Here is a 23,844-nt window from a genome sequence, read left to right on the forward strand (position 1 = left end):
CTATAATCTTGAAATGATCAGCTGTACATAGAGTACATTAAAAAGTAATTCATATGGTATTAACCAGTATTAATTATTAACCATTTATTCTGAACTAATAAATGTCTTGCAGCTCTAGTCACAGGTCCTGCTGTGGATAACCTCACATTTCTGCCTGATAGGAGTTTTGCTGATTCTCTTGGGACCCAAAGCACATATTCTTGCTCTTGTAGAGTCCCATCAAATTCATTGTCTATGAAGTTAAGGCTGTCATTTATGTCCATTATGTTGCTGAGATAGCATATGCCTCATTATAAAGGTTGCATTTTTATTTCATTACATGAGAAAAGAAATAAAAATAACTTAGAGCTTACACTGAGAGAATTGGTGTTAACCTTTCCCTGCTGCAGGAAGCCAGCCACACGTATAAAATGCAACAGATTAACAGAGAAATTTCCTGGAGAAGTCCCTCCTAAACAAGTGTCATGTTTCTAATTTTCTTTGGGTTGATTGGATAATCAGTAGGTCTTTGAGGCTGCACCTATGGGAGAGAAAAAAGAAGTTACAGAACTAAAAGATATCCTAGAAAACAGCACCACAAGGGTCCTCAGGAGGTCACCTGCCAACTTGTCACCCCAAAGCATCATACCAAAATGAAATCTATCATCAACAACCCATTGAAAATCTAAATACAATGGAAAATATGAACAGCAGAACAAACTAAAAGCTTTACATGCAGCACACTTGAGGCAGTTCTGGGAACGCATTAGTTGGTCTTATGCTGTCTGAGAACTTCTTGTGAACTCTGAAGTCTGTATTGTTTTCAGTAAAATATGATGTTGGGCTTTCCCCCTCTAGGTCTCTTCAAGAAACTACCCATTAAGCTGTAATAAAAACTTAACATCTGACATTGCTTTCCTAATACATTACAAATTACAACAATAAGTACAGGACCATTTTATTTATCACAGTATCACAGTATCACAGTATGTTTGGGATTGGAAGGGACCTCAAAAGATCATCTAGTCCAATCCCCCTGCTGGAGCAGGAACACCTAGGTGAGGTCGCACAGGAACATGTCCAGGCGGGTTTTGAATGTCTCCAGAGAAGGAGACTCCACCACTTCCCTGGGCAGCCTGTTCCAGTGCTCTGTCACCCTCACTGAGAAGAAGTTTCTTCTCAAATTTAAGTGGAACCTCTTGTGTTCCAGCTTGATCCCATTACCCCTTGTCCTATCATTGTTTGCCACCGAGAAGAGCCTGGCTCCATCCCCATGGCACTCACCCTTTATATATTTATAAACATTAATAAGGTCCCCCCTTAGTCTCCTCTTCTCCAAACTAAAGAGACCCAGCTCCCTCAGCCTTTCTTCATAAGGGAGGTGCTCCACTCCCTTAATCATCTTGGTTGCCCTACGCTGGACCCTCTCCAGCAGTTCCCTGTCCTTCTTGAACTGAGGGGCCCAGAACTGGACACAATATTCCAGGTGTGGTCTCACCAGGGTGGAGTAGAGGGGAAGGAGGACCTCTCTCGATCTACTAACCACCCCCCTTCTAATACACCCCAGGATGCCATTGGCCTTCCTGGCCACAAGGGCACAGTGCTGGCTCATGGTCATCCTGTTGTCCACCAGGACCCCCAGGTCCCTTTCCCCTACACTGCTCTCTAATATGTAATCTCCCAACCTATACTGGAACCTGGGGTTGTTCCTGCCCAGATGCAGGACTCTACACTTGCCCTTGTTAAATTTCATTAGGTTATTCCCCGCCCAACTCTCCAGCCTGTCCAGGTCCCGCTGGATGGCAGCACAGCCCTCCGGCGTGTCAGCCACTCCTCCCAGCTTGGTGTCATCAGCAAACTTGCTGATAGTACACTCAATTCCCTCATCCAAATCGTTAATGAATATATTGAATAATATTGGCCCCAGCACTGACCCTTGGGGCACTCCACTAGATACTGGCCTCCAACTAGACTCCGCACCATTGACTACCACTCTCTGGCTTCTCTCCCTAAGCCAGTTTGCAACCCACCTCACTACTCTATTGTCTAGTCTGAAAGACTGCTCTCAACATCTCAGTGTTTATCCAAGGCAGGCTTTTTTTTAAAGTTCCCATGACTGGCATGATTGCACTTCCACCGACAGCAGCCTGTTTTCAAACCAAGCCCAGTGGGATCTGCGTAGGGCAAATGCTAAGCAGTTATCAAAACCCTATCCTCATTTGAAATCAGTGTAATGGATTTCCGGTACTAATTGCTTATGCACTTTTACAAAATACCATTGCAGAGGAAACGACAAAGAAAAATTAATTCTCAAATGCATCCAAGAAACATATGCTGTGGGTATTTAAAGGTAGTGGTGAGACCTCAGATAGATAATTACAAAGTAGCTCTAAGGAATGAAAATTTCTTAAACCTGTATCTTCACATAGCTTCCTAAATGAAACACTACAGTTGAATAGTTTGCTGTGGCCAGACCCAGTGTTGGTTTTATCTTCCTCCAGGTAGATGGTATCTGCTGGCTACTGTTCATCACAACTTCCCCACTTGGTCTCAAGCACTTGGAAATCACTGTACATTTCAATGTTCTTCCTAGTAGAATTTTTTATCAAGCTCAAACTCTTTCCCGACTATTGACCAATCTTTCTGTAGTTTGTTTCTGAAGCATTAATCATGTACAGTCTGTGTTGCCTTGGTATTCTTCAAGTATTAAACATCTTAAATAATGCATTTGGTACATATACATTATTGAATAAGCAACAGAGGAAAATGCCAGATAAAAAATGTGGACAACCTGTCTCTGGTGTTTAATGAGCCCCAGCACCTCAAGGAAAACCATGGGATAAATATAACTATCCTAGGAACATTTCATATGACAGCTGCCTTCTGCTTTAAACACAACTCTCTCCTCCCCAGCCCCCACCCTGTTTTGTTGCTAGAACATACTGCTGTTTTCTAAATTTACCCTTCTTTACTGTTTATTTCTACAGAGAAGAGAGGAGCTCTGGGAAGTAACAGGGTTGCCTGTCTCTGCTCAAGAGACGTTTTCTGAGATCTCTCTGCTGCACTTAGTTTCTTGCAGTCCAGAAATGGTCCAACCACCTGACGGGTGCTCGACAGAGACATCACTCACTCATTTCCAGAGCACATCAGAAGTTTCCTATGGTCTGTGTTACCCTGGAGATTAATATATGATGAGATTGGCTCCGTTTATGGCAGAACAGTTATTTGGCATTTCCTGATCCTTAAATTACAAGTCTGCTATGGCAGGCTTCCTCACTAGGGCAGAGGTTTTGAGAAGCCCTCTACTACTGCTCCCCCCACAAAAATAACAAATGTACAAGTAGAATGGAAAAACAAATCTGAAAAAAGCTGAAGGCAAGCATTACATTCGTGGAAAGCATGTATTCCCAGATAATGTGGACTGTCCTTTGAGTATAAAGCACACCAAACTGGTCAGCATATTGAGTAACCAGAAAATTTCAGAGGGAGTCCAAGGGCACTTCACAGAGCGCCGTCTCTGAAACTTCCTGAAAAAGCTGATTATTTGAATTCCATGCTTTGCAGAATACTGGGGTAGGAATATCTCTCAGATTTTTTTGCATGAAAATACTGTATTGCACCCAAATTTACTAAAGAAGAAAAGAAGCTAATCAGAAAGTTCATCAAGTAATATTGTCAAAAGAAACAGTACTTATGGCTACTAGTAGGCAATACTACTGAAGATTTTTCTTTGTGTCTGATTTTGAATGGGAGGGAGTAAGAGGATTTGCACCAGCTGGATCTAGACTGCCCTATTCTTCCCTGACAGCACTGCGGAAAATGTAACCCAAGCAGGTTTCTTTTGTTTAAAAAATATTATCTGCATGAATGAACCATCCATTTCCTGCCCCATCATGCCATTTCTCCTCACCACCAAAGGAGGAACCGAGCAGCAAGTTTGCTCCTGGGATGGGGACTGTGTCCACGATGGCCAGATTCCCCTCTGCCTTGCTGCATCTTTCATAGCTATTTGCTTTAGAACAAATGCCTTGGGTTACTTATATTTTATTCTCACTGTGCTCTGATATCAATTAATGAATAACTGGTTGAATTTCAAGCAACTCATGCTGTGTACTGGCCCATTTTCGGTGGAGCTTTCTCTAAAGTAGCACAGCCTCACTGAGACTGAAGATCACTGGATGTAACTTCACTGAAATGGAGGATCAGTGACCTAAAACTCATTTTCTGATGCTATAGGAGATCTCAGATACAAGACATTGCAAATACAACACGCAGACAAGGAGGACTACCACAACCATTTCATATTTAAACCTTGATAAACTACAGCTGTTAGAGCCTTTGCTTGGTTTTGACTTCAAAGTTGTTTCTTCTTCAGATTAATTCAGTGCTCTACTAGTCCTGCCAGTCATAGTCTGAGAAAAAGTAGTTTCATTATTCATTACATTCTATGCAATGAAAGGAAAAAAGACGGCTCTAGTGGCTTGCTGCACAGCCCAACATTACAGGAGAGACTTTCTAAGGTGGTCCCCTCTATCAATAAGGATATAATATTGTCAGCATTTCTTTTACACAGTTTTAGATCTCTGTACTGTCAGCTTGGCATCTAGTTAAACATGGATATTTGACAGTCGCATGTTTCAAAGTCTGCCTGTTGACTTGATTTATCTGCCCCGGACGCCTTTTTATAGGGATTCCTATAAAGGGACTACTACACTGGGAAAAGCTTTGCACAGTTTGTTGGTTTGTCTGGGGAAACAGATGTCCAAATCTTGCCATCTCTTCCAGCTCTTCTGCCAGACAAAAAGAGAGCTAGCAATACATGGATGAATCAGAAGGTAAAATGAGGGTGTGTATCAGCTGATTTCAGGGTTTAATCCTTCAGTGGTGTTTTGAATATGGATCTTCAGTCAATGAAAGAAGGACTTCTGCTATTACAAGCATGTTTTAGCCATTTCTGCCACCTATATGACATCAGTGATATGAATGATGAACACACATCTGGCGTTACGAAACAGGTTTCTGATCTTTAAACTTATCTGACAGATGGCAGCTCCTCAGACACTGATGCTGTGGAAATGTATGATAAACTGAAGGTTTTGCCTACTATTAGCCAGGAAAAAAAAAAAATCCAACTCTAATTGCATTAGAACAAATTGCTGAGATTAATGTGGTAGGAGTGCTTCCAAATGTATCTGCATGCATCAAAACTTTCATTTCTGGAACAGAAAATCAGAGAGACACAGCTTTCTGCTTCTGAAGGTTATTTTTCCCCCTGCCTTTAGTTTTTAATTCTCATTCTGAATTCACTTCATTTACAGGAAAACACCTGCCCAAAAGTTCTGGATACCCTAAAAATAATTCAGATACACCATTGCTTCAAATAGCAAACTACAGTCAATACCCATAGTCAACTTTTCGTACACTCAGCACATTTCCCTGTCCATCAATAGACAGACAGTCTGGAAATTCCTTCTCCTTTTTTATGGGTTAATCCCACCCACAAAACTCCTCCCCTTCTTCCACAGACATCTTGAAAAACTACACTATAAACTGCACCTGTCTTTTCTATATCTGTATCATCAATATTTATTACTCTCTTGATCAAGATATGCTGACCAATGAATATCATAACATGACATACTCTACAGTACATTTCATCAGTAGGGGTAAAATTATTTGCTGTCATCCATTTATATTTCTATTTTATTGACCTTTTGATTCAATTTTGATAGCTTAATTTTTCTTTTCAAACAATCCTCAGAGTCAGAGCAGTTATATACAGTGCAATAAATGCAGGTACAATTCATCATTCATTTCCTTCCCAGCATAAAACCACAACCACAACCAAATAATATTTTGAGTTTATAGAGTGTCATTTGGAGTAGTTAAGAAGAAAAATAGATCCTTCCCCATTAACGGAGCCATGACTCACTTTGGACTAGAAAGGAGAAGTGTGGCTGTGGTGGCAAGTGCAAGCCTCATGTGGCTTTGCTGAAATCAGCTGAATTACACCAGGGGTGAATCTGGCCCATGGTGAATGAGCATTTCCTCTTATGAAATGGTCTGCTGATTTGTCATGGAGACATTTATGGCATAGTAAATGGAATAATTCTGAAGCCTGTGTAGGCGACTGTCCGTTTCTGCAAGATGCTGAGTCCTTAGAGCTCCTTTTGTACCAGTGGAACTTGGAAAAAATGGAGTTCCTTGGAGGTGGAACTGAAGACCTAGCAGAACTGGCCCCATGGCCCTTGTTGAGGTTAAACTGCCTACAGGACTGCCCCAAAATCTGCTAGAGCCAAGGTAGGGGATCCTCCTCATTGCACTTGGGTTTTGGAAGGAACTCTGCCCAAGGGTCAGAGAATGAGAAATGGCCCCTTGGATGGGACCTTGATCCCTAACACTCATTTGGCCTGGAGCTCAGCCCTGGGACTAGGAGCAAGGATCACTCTCCTCCCTTTGCTGACAGTAACAAAATATGCAATTAAACAGAAGCCTGTAACTCTACTCTCCATTTGACCTTTTCTTGGCTAATGTAATCAGAATGAAGACCTTGCAGCACCCCTGACTAATGCTCCTGGCCTCCTCTTCCAGTGGCTGGTAATTTTTTCCTAAGCTCAATAATTTAGTTCGATATTCATCATTTTTTAAATGCCTCACACACCTTTTTTTTCCCCCTTCTTCTTCACTGAGGTATTACTTTTCCCTAAGACGATTTGCCAGATCTCTTGTTCGTGTTGTGAATTGATCACTGTAATTTCTGGGCAACATTTATCTTCCATGAACATTTTGCATTAATTTCTGATACAAAGAGCTCGAATGGCCAGTAGCTGACCTAAGCGATTTTTGGTTGTCACCTTTTTCAATGAGACCAAGCAGGTATTTCAGAATTTGTACCTGGTTAGCTCTGTGGGCAAGGACTTCTGAGTAAAGAAAACCTGTGATGCAAAGTCTCCCCTAATTTCTCAGATCATTTAAAATTGTAACTCTTTACATATGCAAAAGGAGGGAACAAATTTGAAGCTGATACCCTCAGGGACCCAGGAAGACTTCTTAGTGCCTCTGACCTGTGCTGAAATTTTCCATCCAGTTTTCTCCTGAGAGTGGGAGGAATGGTCTGTGTAACACATAAGATCATCTCTTTCCAGTCAAAATGCTAACTTGAAAAATCTTCATTCACTGCAATTGCCTTGCATCTCATTCCCACATCCATGAGCTTCTTTAAATTTTAAAACTCTCTGTTCAAACTTGGCCCATACAGACCTATTTTCTAGCCTTGGGCTGTGGTTAATCCTAATCCCCCAAGGTGACAAGGAAGCCACAGAAATCTTAACATCTTTCACCTCGCAAAGGTGGAGAAGGCTTTAGGACTTCAATCTCTGTGACTCCACCAGTAGATGGTCTCTTTGTTCCCTCCCCACCCTGCTCCTGATGGAGGACTTTGGTTCTTCACTTCTTCCTCTTGACCTCCATAGAAGCACTGCAAGGACATTTGCTTGTTTTTCTTGATTATCCAGGGAGAGAGAGGCAATTTGCTGTAGTCCACTCCTTTATGACCTCCTTCACTATGAAAAAATTCTCCGGATAACTTCTCTTCCTCCTGTTTTTTGTTTGGTTTTTGTTTGCATGTTGTTCGAGATTTGGGTTTTTTTTAAAACCCCTGTTTCTCTTTAAAAAGTCCAGAAGAATAAAGATGAAAAACTTTTGGAAATGTTTGCAGTACTCAGGCAAGGAAAGCCAACTGAGAAACACAACTTTCTGTCCTTAGAAAATGCAGTGGCATGAAGGCAGGAGTTTTCTGAAGAAGTTTTTCTATTCAGCACTAATTAGCAAACACTTAAGGGGCTTGACATCCGATTTCTCCTACTCGACAATAAATATAATGAATGGCCACCACAAGTTTTATTATGCAATATATTGGCAAAAGTGGTGATTGGACTTTATTGGAATGCATCCAGTAACACTGTCAGAAAACCTCTACTATGCAGTTAACAGAGAAGGTTATGAATGTAAAAGAAAAACACCTTTTTGTCTGGGAAATTTTTTACTACGTTGTGTGTAATGCCACAAATATAAATCACGGACTGAATATCCACAATTTAAGGTAAACCTTCATCAACCTTTGTCAGCTCCTGCATATACATGGTGGGGATATCAATACATACCGAGAAGCCCTGTTCAAAATGAGAAATAGTTTGTCTTCACAAGCCATTTTTAGATTTCTAAAAATTCCTCAAATATATGGAAAATAGTTATAAATAATTTTCACCTCTAGATTATCTCTTGGTATTTTTCAAAAATGTGCATGCATTTACTGATGCTGCCAGAAGCCGCTTTAGCAGACTAGTACCAAATATTGTCCAGGGACAACGGGTTTAACAGAAACAGTTCAACTTTATGCTGTGTGCCTCTGTGTGCAGGGGGCTTGCACTAGATGATCACAGAGTCACAAAATCACAGAATCACAGAATGTTATGGATTGGAAGGGACCGCAAAAGATCATCTAGTCCAATCCCCCTGCCGGAGCAGGAACACCTAGATGAGGTTACACAGGAAGGCGTCCAGGCAGGTCTTCAATGCCTCCAGAGTAGGAGACTCCACAACCCTCCTGGGCAGCCTGTTCCAGTGCTCTGTTACCCTCACTGAGAAGAAGTTTCTTCTCAAATTTAAGTGGAACCTTTTGTGTTCCAGTTTGCACCCATTACCCCTTGTCCTATCCTTGGTTGTCACTGAGAAGAGCCTGGCTACATCCTCGTGACACTCACCCTTTATATATCTGTAAACATTAATGAGGTCACCCCTCAGTCTCCTCTTCTCCAAGCTAAAGAGACCCAGCTCCCTCAGCTTTTCCTCATAAGGGAGATGTTCCACTCCCTTAATCATCTTTTTTGCCCTGCGCTGGACTCTCTCCAGCAGTTCTCTGTCCTTCTTGAACTGAGGAGTGATGATCTTTGAAGATCCCTTCCAACCCAAACTATTCTATGATTCTATAAACACTATTGTTCTCACTGTGGAGCTCTCTGAGAACACCCAAAGTGGATCCCTGTCAGATGACACCAAACAGCTGGATGCACCCTCAGTGCACAACCAGTGCACATCAACCATCCATGAGCACCCAGTCAGTAGGAAACAGCTACAGCTACCTAAAGTTATTGCTTTCTCCTAAGATGTCTACGGGGTGGATAGAGGGTCCTCAGCACAAGCTCTTTTGCTTCTCAGAGCGGACTGTGATGTGCCACGTGTCTTGTGCATGTAAACGTAGCTAATGCCTTATAATGCTGTACATAAGTGTATTGAACACTGTCTGAAACTGTTGCTCAGGGTTATAGATCCCCACTGAGCCCTCAGCTGTTTTGCACATGGTTTTCAGCTTTGCTTTAATAGTATTTTGTTTGATGAGTAATCAATGTCAAATATATTAACTGGCAGACACAAATAGATCAGTATGATTCCTATTATTTTTACTGTTATTATTTTGATCATTATTTTAATCATTGATTGAGTACTTCTTAAATTTCATTGTGTGCCAAAAGAACTAGATGCACTCTGCTATGATTTATATGCAATGTCATCCCAAGACAGATTTCTGCACTGTACATGTTGAAACAGCTCTTCAAAAATAAATGAGTTATCACTGTGTTGGAATGAACTTGGTATCACATCACTGCCACTTTCTCAAGAGAATATTGGCAAAAAACATAATGAAGGTGCTAAATGTATTTTACAAATATATGGCATAAATTAGGATCCACATTGCTGTTGTGCTAGAAACTCAGGAAGCCCTACACCACCCTTCAGAAGAGACAAGTAGAGGAATAAGCACTGAGCTCTGCTTCTTTGCTTGTTAGCCATGTGGAAAGGGGCCAAAGATCGAGGGTGGATGAAGTGTTAGCTCCATACTTTCCCTTCCATCATTTACTGCTGGGATACCAAAGTTCTCTAAGATCAGTGTAAAGTACATGACTGAAGCAAATTCTGCAATGTGGAAGTGTAATTGGAAAATACAACTCAGAAATGATCCAGACAAAGTGCATATATATTACTATATCTACACCGGATTTTGTTTGTTAAAGGAACTTTTAACCCTGTCTTCAGCAGTGCCTCTATGTTCCATCCACATCTCCTCCAGTCTGGCAGCTGGGGAGAACAACAAAAATATTGCAGACTTCCACTTTGGCAAAGGTACCTTTATAACAGAATTATTACATGTCCAGAACAAAGCAAACCTCTACATTCTAAAGGTATAATCTATAATATATGCAGAGGTGAGTTCTCAAAAGCCAAGCCAGAGTTACTCTGACTGGCTTAATTAATGGTAATAAGTGGGTTTGTGGATAGAGAGGAGGAGACTTTTTAATCCAAGGAATGATGAAAAGACAACTGGCTTTACCTTTGGGAAGTCTATCCTAGCCAGGGCTACCTAGCATGCTGGCCAGCAGAATTTGGAGAAGGAAAGATACGAAAAGTAATGAAAAAGAAAGAGCAGACACTGACTGAAAACCTGTCAGACTTCAACGAGCATTTGGACAATGCTCTTAGTCATATGGTTTGGTTTTATGGGAGTCCTGTGGGGAACAGGTGGTGGGACTCAATGATGGGTCCATTCCAACTTGATTCTATGCAGGGAAGTCTGTGACTTTGTAACTTTAGCCCGGGAGGTGGGGTGGAAGATACACCAGGGTTCTGAGGGCAACAGATGTGCAACAAAAGCTTTGTTAGATATTTCTTCTAAATATCAGGGGTGGTTGTTTCTCCCTCACCTCCCATTCCCCTAAAAAAATCCATCTGAATCCAAGGCTAACATCTAGGGCACCTATCCTTATAAATCAAACATTCAGGAATGCTGAAGGGTTCATTCCGCTTATTCAATTACAGCTGTAATTGACCTACAAATCTCTACCTCCACCAAAAATCTGTGTTTGGATATAGTACAATACATGCCATGCGAAAGTAAACAAACAAACAAACAAACAAACAAACAAATAAATAAATAAATGTCAAGATATCAGCATTACTGTTACCTTTGATGCAGAACTGGTATGTAAATCTTCAGCACGGACAGTAAACTTTGGATACCTTGGGAGAAGAGAGTAAATTCCTGTAAAAAGAATAGACAAGATTACTTTTATTTGGTGTCCACCATGGCATGAACCACAAGCCATTTGGTAATACAGCTAAATATGATTTAATATTGTCAGCCAAACTCTAGCTAACTCATTTGGTAACACTAGGTTTTTGTAGTGGGGGGAGGAGCTTACAGGGCTGACTTCTGTCAGAAGACACCAGGAGCTGCCCCCATGTCAGACAAAGCCTGTCTGCTAGCCAAAGTTGAGTCCAACAGTGATGCTGGTGGAACCTCTGTGATAGCATGTTTAAGAAAGGGTAAAAAATCCTGTGCAACAGGAGCTGGGAAAGAGGAGTGAGAAAATGTGAGTGAAACAACCTTGCAGACACCAAGGTCAGTGAAAACGAGGGGGACAAAGTGCTCCAGGTGCTGGAGCAGAGATTCCCCTGCAGCCTGTGGTGCAGACCATGGTGAGGCAGGTTGTCCACCTGCAGCCCATGGAAGCCCACAATGGAGCAGGGATCCATCTGCAGCCTGGGGAGGACCCCAAATGAAGTCTGTTTTGCCTGTGACAGTAACTAGTGACTGATATCTCTCTCCTTATTTTGATTCACAAGCTTCTCCATCTTATTTTCTCCTCCTGTCCTGTTGAGAAAGGAGTAATAGAATGACTTGGTGAGCACTTTGTGGCCAACACAATACCACATGCTCTTGATATCTTCCCACTGCACTTATTTCTTCAGAATTTATTTGTTAGAGAGAAGAGGATGTATGCCTGGATTATAGACTCTGAACAATAATTTCATGTCACTAAGTGTTTGATTAAACGTTTTGATAATAACATGGTGACAAATGCATGTGGTGGGTAAAAATATGGTGGAGATTTATATTTTCTTTTGAAGACTCTTTGTGCTTAAGGACTAGAATTTATAATGCCATAGTCATTTGTCAGTAAAATTATTGTTCACTAACTGGTTTTCCTTCCTTCCTTCCTTCCTTCCTTCCTTCCTTCCTTCCTTCCTTCCTTCCTTCCTTCCTTCCTTCCTTCCTTCCTTCCTTCCTTCCTTCCTTCCTTCCTTCCTTCCTTCCTCCTTCCTTCCTTCCTTCCTTCCTTCCTTCCTTCCTTCCTTCCTTCCTTCCTTCCTTCCTTCCTTCCTTCCTTCCTTCCTTCCTCTTTCTTTCTCTTGTTTTTCATTCTGTTGATGGTAGTGGATTTCTTTTGTTTTTACCGAGCAACTGCAAAATATTGCCTAAATTAGCTATTGTATAGGAATCTGGTACTCCCATCTCTAGACCTAGATGTATTGAAGACCAAAGGCATTTAAAAAAAAAAAAAAAAAGAGAGAGAGACTAAAATTAAATTCAACTGCAAAGAACTATTACATTTTCTCAATACCTTTGAAGGACCATACTCTAGAAATCCCAAAATATTCTTAAGAGGTTCAGGTCAGACACAAGTCCTTCACATAGCATTGTGAAATCTTGTAATTCAGCAGCTTGACATGTTATCCAAAATGCCTACGTTGAAAAGCAGTTTGACAATATATGGTTCAAGAGCCTAGACTCACTTGGGTCTTCTTCTTTGTTCCACAGTTCCTCTGGAATGTATCCTTGATTTTCGCTACCATGCCTTTGCCTGTTTCCCAAATTTCCATCTTTTTTATTCTCAGCTGAAACTTTTCTAGAAACAAAAATGGCAGTCATTAGAACTTCATTATGATATGAGAACTCTTGTGTGTAGGCTACAGAGAAAAAACTATATGATTTACTTCTGAAAAAATACGTACAAAAGATATCTGAGCCTCCGAAGGAATTATCTAGTGCAATTCTTGACCCATATAAGTATTACATGTGAAATTCAGCTAAGAAAGTTTCCATCTGCTGCATTATCAGCAAGCAGACAAATAAATATTCAGTCTTTGAAAAGCAAAGATTCTGTTCCAGACCATAGGGTTTGTAGGAAATTAATTTTCATCTCTAGTTCTGAATTACAGAATATCTTGTGGCCCAATATGGGAACACCAGCTAGGTCAATTAGCTCATCATTTTTGTGATTTGAGCCCACACAATTGCAAAAGCAAAGCATGTTAGCTCACATCACCACAGATAGCTCCCAAGTGATTCATCTGTACATTTCAAAGTTAATCTTTCACTTTGAAATTTACTTTAAAAGTAAGTGTAGCCACAGTGAAGTTGACAGAACTTCCTTGGTTAAAGTTAACACACCTCTGAAATTGCAGAACAGTGACCTGCAGAGCTGAACAGTGAGAAAAGTGACATTTTACTCAAAACTCTTATGCTACAAGAGATGCTACTATTCATCTGTTCCTACAACGGACTCTTCTCCAGGATAGTCCCAGGTCTATCTTTGCCTAGGTTTCACGTGTGGCAAGCACGAATTGGCAGGATTATGACAAGCCAGGAATTTGTAAGGGAAGGGGGAAACATTTTTGGTGTGCAATATTTGTGGAAACTGCTGCATTTACATTTCGTGTTTAGTAGCAATTACTTTGCAGGTCCATAGAGCTTCAGCTGAGCATTACTGATGCACACATAAATCTGACAAGCCAGCTATGAGTATGTGGCTTTTTTTAGGAGATAATAAAGTTAGACACCACTAAGAAACCTGTCATGTTGCTAGAAGACAAAAGCAATTGTTTAGGAATACCACCTTCACGTTACATGATGCTGTACTGTCTATTTTATCTGATCCTTGGATCTCAGCAAACTCGATGTAGTAGCCAAATTGAAAACAGCTACAAAAAAGTGTGGGAGGTACAGAAAGATAGCCAGCAAAGTTAAAAATAAATGTGGGAAGTAAAACAATATATCCCTGGTCTCACTACTTCTTTGATGCTACTTCAATGCAGCTTCCAAATTCTGGACAATTATAATCCTTTTTACTGCAGCTAGGTTCCCTCCAAGAAAAAAAAAAAAAATCAGAATCTACAAAACATGTGATTGTGAATAATTCCTGTGATTTCAGTGTCGTTGTTTACATATGCTAAAGCTCTGCAGAATGGTCAACACTGAGTTTCTAATGTAAAGCTAAGCCATAGGCCCTGGACTCATCCCACTACTGAAGTACTTGCTTAAGCCTTTGCTTAACATTCAGCATTTGTTTACAGTTGATGGGAAAATAGGAACTTTATTGTACTGAGATCTAAAACCACACATTCTGCCATGAAGATATACACGTATTTGCCCAGATCAGATTCAAAGAAATAGGGAGAAAGTAACATTATGCCCTATTCTGGACCTGTTCAGGTTGTCCGAAAGGAAGCACCGTGCACACCTGTACTAGCAAGGCAGTGTCCTGGGAAGGACACGGACCTGGCCTTATCTGTCCCCACTGCTGGGCTGATGCTTCCCTGCATGTTCAACTGATTTTGCCTTAGCAGGGTTGACCCTTGCAGAAGGCTTTTGTCAGAATCAAGTTAGAATCCAAGCCAAAAGGCTTTGTAGCACCTCATTTGCAGCAAAACCAATACAGTAGTGATATCTGCTTTTGGTCTCCCATTTCCTGCTGATTTAGTCCTACTTTATTTATATAGCTGCACTTGGTAAAATAAACAATCTAGCATCACAAACTAAGAAATCACATGGAATTTTATGGGTATGGCATGACATAATTATAATTATTTCCTCAAGAGAAAATAGTATTTACCTAATGTCCTCCTTTAGTTTTGTATCAATAAAAAGCTGCACAAATTAAAATCTGTCGACAGGCCTCTGTAAAATTTCTGCTCCAGAAGCCATTAATGAAGTTGGGTATCACTGAAGTGTGTGGCAAAGTGGTGCAAGGTTTTGTAAACTCTTTAAGAGAGGGGGAGTTAAAAGCCCCACAAGTGTAGGCGAAGTATGAACTTAGAATGCTCACAAGTAGCTCAGATAAAATAACTCCAGGTAACCTCACTGACATGTCTGTCACAGCCGCACCGGTGCCAATAAGTAGGATCTTAATGCTGATAACCATCAGCTTATGATTTCTAACGTTTTCCAACTCAATGTGATAATGTATCAACAGCTTTGTACTCAAGCACATCTGAGCATCACTCGCTTACACGTTGACACTCATCATCCTGGCAGCTTTGTTTATTTATTCAATTTTCATCAGACTAACGCTGAGCAACCTTAAAAGAGCATAGGAGACGGTCTAATTTCCTTGCCAATCCATCCGGATTCGTTTGCGAGCGGGCTTCTCGCCGGGAGGCGCGGCAGCCCTGGCGCTGCTGCCGGGCTGGCAGTGACCCCCTCCGGTAGCGAGGGACATCGCCCGCGGGCAGCAGCATGCAGGCAGCAGCAGACAGGCAAGGTAGCACGCAGCTTGATGCAGGTAGAGCTCCTCCCCTTGCCTGCCCGAGACACTGGGGTGGGTACAGCAGTTTTTAAGTATTGGCTTTGCCCGTCAGCTTCCGTAGGAGCATATTTTCAGTTTGTAATTGCTGTGCTTGCTGAATCAAGAGAGTCAATGTTGGGAGGATTTTAGTTCTTTTCACCCAGTTTGTTGTGGGAACAGACCTCACAACCTGCTGCGAGCTGTGGCCCTCGCTTTTTGCCTCTATAGTCAGTCCCCTCCCCAGCATGCTGCCCCCACTTCCCCTGCTGTGCGTACAGAAATGGGCAAGGTCTCACAGCACCTGGGGGTGCTGGACAACGGGGCATGGAATCTGGCACATGCCTCTCACCGTCCTGCAGCACCCTGAAAGAGCTGAGTAAAAACGAAAATTCTCCCACCTCATCCAGCTTACCTTATCTCATTTTCATATGTAGATCCTGAGGGGAAAAAAAAAAAAAAAAAAAAGTGTTTTAAATGCAGGAAAACAAAATGTGAACTACTAGAACTACTACAGAGCTCCTTTTAGAGCATGAGAGCATGCACTGCATTCCAGCTAACACAGGGGTATCTCTCCTCCCCACTCTCCTCCCCATTTACAAAATTGCACAACATCCCTGTAAAACAGCTTACACAGAAGTTGGAAATGAGGCACACAGCACTGAATGTGTGCTTCAGCAAAGAACCTCAGCATGGGAACTGCACACCAGTGAAAGCTAATGTGCTCCTGAAAAACACTTGCCTTTTTTAGTTACTGTGAATGGCTGACACTGATTACTTTGGAACCAATTTACAAGAGGAACAGCAAGGTGAAAGCAAGGAGCATCTTAACCAGATCATAGTTAAAAGCAGGATCTGTCTGTTCACACTTCTGTCTACAGGTCTTTGCACAGCACCAGAGGTGACATAACTAGGAGATTTATGTCTAATTTAAGAAACTTTTTAAAGTGCAGATCAATTGTGAGGCTCCACTTACCTTTCTTCTTTAGGCAGCAGCAGCGTACAACAACTGCAATAATAATGATCAGAAGAACAATACCAACAACCGAAAGCACAACTGCAAGTACAATAACCCACGTGCTTCTGCTGTCTTCAATGTAATCATTTTCTGTTAAATTAAATGGAGAAATATTGTACTATCAGAGTGTCAAAACATCTTTTTCAGAATATTTACCTTTTTTGTGAGAGGCTATTAACTGCTTGTTGATTATTTAACACGGAGTGTCTGTTTTCCAAATGACAGATTCTGTATTTATGGATGGTGCCCAAGAATTTAAAATGTTTCCATATGCAAATTCTTTATTGCAACAGTAACTTTTATGACAGCTACTTCTCTTCTGAAAACACAGGGCTGCAATTTTCCAACCTAAGGTTTATTTTGTAGGTATGCTGGGCTTCTCAGCATCCTTTGGAGATGTTTGAGGTTGGGGAGAGAAGTTATGATTCAATTTAGATGTCTCTACTTCAGATACTAAGTATCTTGCCTAGCTGCTTTTCTCAGTAGAAAGAAAATAGGTGTTTGGGTTACAATTCATTTGGCCAAATGTGTGTGTGTCCCTTTTGATGAGACTAACAGCTCTGAAAAAGTGTCCATTTCTGCCCACAGACCACAGCAATAGTCTCAGGTGACTAGTACAAGTGGAGATCTCCAGCCTGTAGATACAATTTTCTGATTAATTCCATCCTGGGATTTCTCTCACTGATTTGAACAGGTGTTTGATTTTGGAACATACTTGGTAGGTTATCTATTACCCACTTAAACAGCAGCAAAGAACAAAAACTGTAAAGAGTAGGAGTGTTTGGGAATACGTAGCTACTAACCCATCTTATCTACCATCCTTCTCACAACATTAACCTATTCCTCTGTCTTTGCTGTAATCTACAGTGTTAAATGAGGTGATTTAAAGATAATTCAGTGTCTTGCTGAAATCGGTTGCTATGACCAAACAGTTTCCTACAGAGCTCCCGTGTGCACAGAATTTTAAAAATATAGCATATTTCCTACATAGTTGGATGCACAAGAAAGGTGTCAGTTCTGATTGTCACATTGTCCTGCCAATTGGTTTTGAACAAGTATTTCAGAATCACCTGATTCAGCTACCTGTTGAAAAGCAGCACCAAAACAATATTGACAGTTTCTTAGAAAGAAGCTTCCAATCCAAATTACAGGTGTAAGACACATCCAGACTTGACAAAATCCCTTCTGTCACGCTGGGTTTATAATTGTCATTTAGGCAAAAGCTTAAGCCTAGTATTAACGGAGGAGCTAAACAGACCTGCACAGGCCCATACCTCCAGGCTGGCTGCCACACCAAGGTATTTCACTCCCGTCAGGTTCAGTTTACATACCAAAAGAGTATCATGTAAGGAGCTGAAGTGAGAAGGACAGGACACAACACAAACACTCCCAGCACTTCAGCATTGTAGTTTCTCCCCATTTTTGGAGGATCCAGAAAGTGGAGCTGGGACCAGCAGGTGTGAATGCAGGACCTGCCAGTTCAACACGCAAATAGGGGTGCAAGAGAGGGGTACTAAGGCATGAGGACTTTTAGGCCTTTTAGTAAATCCACAGCAAGTTACGTGAGATGCTTAGCGTGGATAAAGCACTTTTCTCTATCTATAGGGCCCATCCTCTGTTGCTCTCTGGACCTCTGGGCCCTCCCAAAGCTGCTCCAAAATTTACCTGGGCTAAGTAATATCTGCAGATAAAAAAAAAGATTTTCTGTGGCACATGCTGGTAAGCAAGGAGAAACCAGAGACTGGAAAAAGCTGCACATTGCTTCTTGGAGCTTTCTGGCTAACTTACAAAGCAAAGGAAGATCAGGCTCATCTCATCTCATCTCATCTCATCTCATCTCATCTCATCTCATCTCATCTCATCTCATCTCATCTCATCATCTCATCTCATCATCTCATCTCATCTCATCTCATCTCATCTCATCTCATCTCATCTCATCTCATCTCATCTATCTCATCATCTCATCTCATCTCATCTTCTGCAGGTCACAGACCAGTTAAGTCAACACTGATGCCCAAGAGAGCTTGGGCCCAGCTAAGGGACTGCCTTGAACCTCATTTCCCAATAAATTCTCTGTGAATGCATCTGCCAGGATGACTCTATAGGAGTTCCCAAATCTCAATCAAACATCACTGTGAGTGAGTTAACTCTGAAGGAGGAGTGACTGACATAAACATGCATCACCTTGGATGGAAAGGTCTGAGATTAAGACTGATCTAGAAGTGCAGGAAGGTAGGATGTTCATTGATCAGGAGAAGGCTGGCTGAAGAGAGCTCAGGTTTTTGTTTGCAGTTCTTGCAAATGGACAGGTGTGAGGAACATGGAGGAATTTGATTCCTCAAGCTTTGAAGTGAGGGCTGAAATTGATGTTGCAGTAGTTTTGGGAAGGATTCCTTAGACGTTTGAAGCTAGTCATATTCTTTCCTGACAACAGCTAGCTAAGGCTGAGCCTGTATATAAAAAGTCAGACAAGCTTTGAGACTTCAAGTATGATATATATATTATATATCTTCCTCTGTCATATATGCCATGTCTTTGTTTCCTTCTAATAATTTAAAGACTTCATATGCTCACATCCTGACAAATTTTCAGTGTCTGCTCCTGCACAATTATTTTTCCAAAGAGAAATGAATTATGGTCCTTTACAATCATTAATTATATACTAATTGTGCTTCATGACATCTGTTTTTCGCCTCTTCTGATTTACAATGAGTAGCTATGGAAACTGATGGTGGATACCTCAGTACTTCACAAATGAGTAGGCAGGGGAATTTATTAATTTCCTCAGGATAGTTCCATTTTGCTTAGTCAGTAATTAGGATCAATCTGACTACAAGGATGTCAAATTAAGAATGGTGAAATTACCTTTTTCAGCTGCATTAAAAAGCAAGTATTTCTGAAAGAGGCTTGCTAATAATGACTCATACTTAAAACACAAGGCACAGTTACTCAACCTCCTCAGTTGTTTGTGTGTCGAAACTTCTATACCAAACCCTTCATCAATCCACTATAAGAATGTCTTTGTATGTGCCACGTTCAACCGTTACAGAAGAAAAAACTGTTCATTAAGAGAAGCTGTCAGCATGATTATAGCAGTTTACAATGCTCACCACATCATGAAAAGAAACATAGGTTCAAAGACCTACTCTGAACAGAAGACAGCTGAGGATGCATAGACCTACGGCAAAAAAAACCTCCATATAATCTATACATTTCCTGTACCACAGGATCAGGCTAATAAAAGTGATATCACTGTAGGCTGGACTGTGTCACTGTAGGAGGCGGTGTACCTACACTCAGTAATCTCAGCTCCTCTCATGCAATTAGTGCTTCCAGTTCAGTTTGTCTTGAATCTCCTCCACCTGACAGATGAGACACTTGGCTAGTCCCAGTAGAGAAATGTTCCTAAGGACAGTCTGGTATTGTCTCCCTTGTCTGCATGAAACACTGCTTACCCACAGGGAGATATTTCCTCTTACTCACTCTTATTTTGTTACAGTTCGGAAAACAAAAACATTTTTTGTAGGATTCTGTTAGATTGTGAGGCAGATCTGTAGTGACAGTCCCGCTTGCTTTGTTCCATGCTGGCAGTACAAACCGGGTAAAATCATCCTTTTCACAATGAACCTCTTAATACTGTGAATGTGTTAAATTACAGAATTTTATTTTCATAGGATGTCAGTGAGGCCAAAAATCAGCAGCATTACAGAAAATGCCGACAACCTTAGCAAAAATATTTAGGGTTATAAAAGGTCCTGCTAACTGTTCTTGAGAGATTTGACCTACACCCCTGCTTGGATTAAAGCTACCTTGAATTTACTTAAATAAAAGGCAATAAAAAGCAACCAAATGCACCCTCCAAAGAATTCTACATATGTTGCTGCAGGACTTTTCTTCCCTCTTCTAAGATGTGAAAGAGACCATGACAGGAAGAGGAAAGCAGGGCCAATGGTTTGTTGATCTCAAGTAGACTTTGGGATAAGGCTCACAAATATGAAGATTCTCTTGACGACCTGATTCTTGTTCTGTAATGGGTGAATATACCACGTACGAAGACTTTCTTACAGCAGATAAGGTACACAGTACAGAAGTTCCTACTTTTAAATGCTGCCATCTGCAGTTAAGTGCCAGCCTCAGTGCAGTCCTGGGGATGTTACCACCATACTACAACAGCTCCATCACATCAGGTCACCGCTCACATGGAGAACTTTCCGTTTGCACCTGAAGTACTAGTACAGAATCTGTTTCAGGTTGTGTGCAGAAATGGGGAGTAAAACTCAGGCTTTTTTCCAAGTCAGTGGTAAAACTGGTGTTGAATATTATGGAGAGGGGTCTGGCTTTGAGTAAATGAGGCCTAACACATCATGTTAATATGGCATGCATGGCCTAATCAGGGATATTTAAGATCTAAATTCATTAGATGTTTACTTGATCAAGGAACAAAGGCTGGTTTTCTTAGCAGTGAATCCATAGTAGGAGCCAGTGGCAGATGCACTGCTTGATTTGTCTTGCTCAGTCCTAAGTTGGAATTCATGGTTCATTAGACTTGTAGCAGTCCTCTCAAAGATGTGAATTTTACTCTACCTATGTATCAGGTTGCGACTACTGGGCCTTAGTTCTATTCCCTTTGCATATCTCGTGGTATTTAATTTGCAAATAAAAGACTTTTCAAAATAAAACAAAGCAAAACAAAACAAAAAGCACAGTTCTAAATATAGGCATTACAGTACAGGCACTACAATATAGGAAAAGTACAACAAACATTCACTTACCCATAGTAGAGTTGACAAAAATAACAGTTACAGTTGCATTCTGAGGGTTAGGGAGTGCTTCTATGTCAGCTAAACAAGTCAAAATCTCAGTGTCCACCGGAGTCAAAGTTAGGATGCTCAGGGCATTGTGGAGGCCATTAGATCCTTGACTTTGCTGGGTAACATACCTTGACTTATCAATGAAAGAGTCATTTCTCATCCAGGCAATGTCTGGAGCTGGAGCCCATTCTAAGGCTTCACAAACAATTTCAACTGTTTTGTTCTCTGTTACTGTTAAGGTGCTATTTTTGATGAATAAAGATCCATTAACTGTAGGAGGGAAAAGATGTTTTGTTCCTTCAGAATATTTGGCTGCATTGCTTTCCTGCTGATCATTTTAAATCTTATCTTGCTACCTAGAAATAGCTATGCCTTGAGATATTAAGTCAAAAACAATCATTATTAGCACAGGTATACCATATGCATGAAATAAACATGCAGATATTACAACTTCATGGACACATTGTTTGGCACGTCTAAAGCACAAGTCTCAGGTTTCAGTACCTTTCCAATAAAAAGCAAGAAATTAGACTTTTTAGCAATCCTGATATATTTCCAGCTGAAGGACAAAATAATGAAATAACAGTGCTTCTCTGTAAGTTTTAAGTATGATTGGGTTTTATCAGGAAATGTTTACAGGTAGATGATGAGATGTTCTCATTGCATAAAGCATCTTCTTGACAAAGGCTAGTGTCATGTGGTTAGACCTTGCTTTACTGGCTGCATTCTGTCGCTATTGATGTTTCAGAGAGGAGAAGAGGTCTCATGTACAGGGGCCTGATATGCAGGAACTTTTTGTTCTTTGGAAATGGAAGCTTGCAGCAGCAATTGTATGTAGAATATCACATTGTATCTCAAGGGCTTTACTTCTATGTACCATTAAATCAAACTCAAATAAGCTAGGCACAGACCAATTCCTGAAGGAGAAAGGAGAGAGATGTGCTCTAAAGACAGCAGAAGGGTCATATAATAAGATGTGCATAGGGGTAATCCATACTGTTTCTAGCCAAAAGATAATTTTGGAGTGACTGCTTCTGGGCCTGATACAGCCTTCAGGCATTTCGGTGCAATCCAATGACAAATAAGAGATGTAACTGGAAAAAGCAAAGGCGGTCATAACCTTTGTTAATGGCACTCTGAATGTGACTCTGAAACCTGCTTTGAGAGTAAAATTAAGACAAGGAGGACAGGAGGAAAAGAATGGTAAATGAGAACATGTACTCCTTCACAGGGATAATTTGAGCAATCCATCAGAGGATTCCTTTAAGTGCAGTATAATAAAATAGCTTTCTATTGGTGGCTATACGCACCTTGAACAGAAAGAAATGCAAAACTGCTCTCATTAGGTTGCTGGGTGCTGCATTCAATTTTTCCAGAATCACTCAGCTGGGTGTTGTGGATGATCAGCTCTGAGGTAAACCCATTGCTACTGGTATAATTTCGAGAGGTGAAGCGGTCTGATGTTTCAATGGCTCCCTGAGGATTGATGACAGTGAGGACAGGATTTCCATTGAACAGCCAAATGAGAATTAGCCATCCTGCTGACACAGTGCAATTAAACCGGGCATCTGAACCAGCAAGAACTGTTGCATTTTCAGGGCCATTTATGATAGAGTAACAAAAGCCAAGACCTGGAAGGAAGAAAAAAATACAGTCTCTAAATACATATACAATACCACCACCAAAGGCCTCTGACTTAATTTTTACTGCCAGCAATTTAAGACTAAAAAGCCAGGTGCTCTGGTTCAAATAGAGTACTGGGGTATTAAGCACTTAGTCATGTATCAGGAAAGGCTGTTGATTCAGCTAAACTGGCACTTCACCTCTGACAGCTGTCAGTACCTGATACTTTCAGGAAAAGATTCTTGCCTCTTTTTCTATAATGCCTGTCAGTAAGTAGTTAAAGGTATGTATGGTGAATGGGAATTACAACTGAAGAATGTTAATCCCACAGCAGTAAGCAGTGGTCAAATGCTACATTGTTATAATGGATCCCCAAGCCAATCATTACAAACCCAAGAAGTACACACTTATGTAGTTTAAAAGATCTTAACCAGTTCAGAAATAGAGATGTATAACCTAACTTTCAGCTCCATCCTATATTACATGGCTTTCTTTAAAGATGCATTCGAATTTTGTCTCTGCTACTCCCACTCCGAAATCACATGTCTCTCTTCAGTGATTCACTAAAAGGCTGACTCACCACAGAATCACAGAATGACAGAGTGTTTGGGATTGGAAGGGACCTCGAAAGATCATCTAGTCCAATCCCCCTGCTGGAGCAGGAACACCTAGATGAGGTTACACAGGAAGGCGTCCAGGCAGGTCTTCAATGCCTCCAGAGTAGGAGACTCCACAACCCCCCTGGGCAGCCTGTTCCAGTGCTCTGTTACCCTCACTGAGAAGAAGTTTCTTCTCAAATTTAAGTGGAACCTTTTGTGTTCCAGTTTGCACCCATTACCCCTTGTCCTATCCTTGGTTGTCACTGAGAAGAGCCTAGCTTCATCCTTGTGACACTCACCCTTTATATATCTGTAAACATTAATGAGGTGACCCCTCAGTCTCCTCTTCTCCAAGCTAAAGAGACCCAGCTTCCTCAGCTTTTCCTCATAAGGGAGATGCTCCACTCCCTTCATCA

At 41.1% G+C, this 23,844-nt stretch overlaps 1 protein-coding gene across 1 annotated transcript in view; it reads right to left on the reverse strand.

Moving 5' to 3' along the window:
- Nucleotides 1-252: 252 nt before the first annotated feature.
- IGSF5 (immunoglobulin superfamily member 5) overlaps nt 253-23,844 on the reverse strand; it is a 31,114-nt gene continuing 7,522 nt past the window's right edge. The window contains exons 2-8 of the mRNA XM_082056873.1: nt 22,517-22,837; nt 21,168-21,476; nt 16,354-16,485; nt 15,793-15,817; nt 12,610-12,722; nt 10,998-11,074; nt 253-520 (exon numbers count right to left, since the gene is read on the reverse strand). Coding sequence (XP_081912999.1) covers nt 452-520; nt 10,998-11,074; nt 12,610-12,722; nt 15,793-15,817; nt 16,354-16,485; nt 21,168-21,476; nt 22,517-22,837 — 1,046 coding nt within the window. The 3' untranslated portion in view covers nt 253-451. The remainder of the gene's footprint in view (nt 521-10,997; nt 11,075-12,609; nt 12,723-15,792; nt 15,818-16,353; nt 16,486-21,167; nt 21,477-22,516; nt 22,838-23,844) is intronic.

Source organism: Streptopelia decaocto, assembly GCF_964273445.1.
Source record: "Streptopelia decaocto genome assembly, chromosome: 1".
NCBI lineage: Eukaryota > Metazoa > Chordata > Aves > Columbiformes > Columbidae > Streptopelia > Streptopelia decaocto.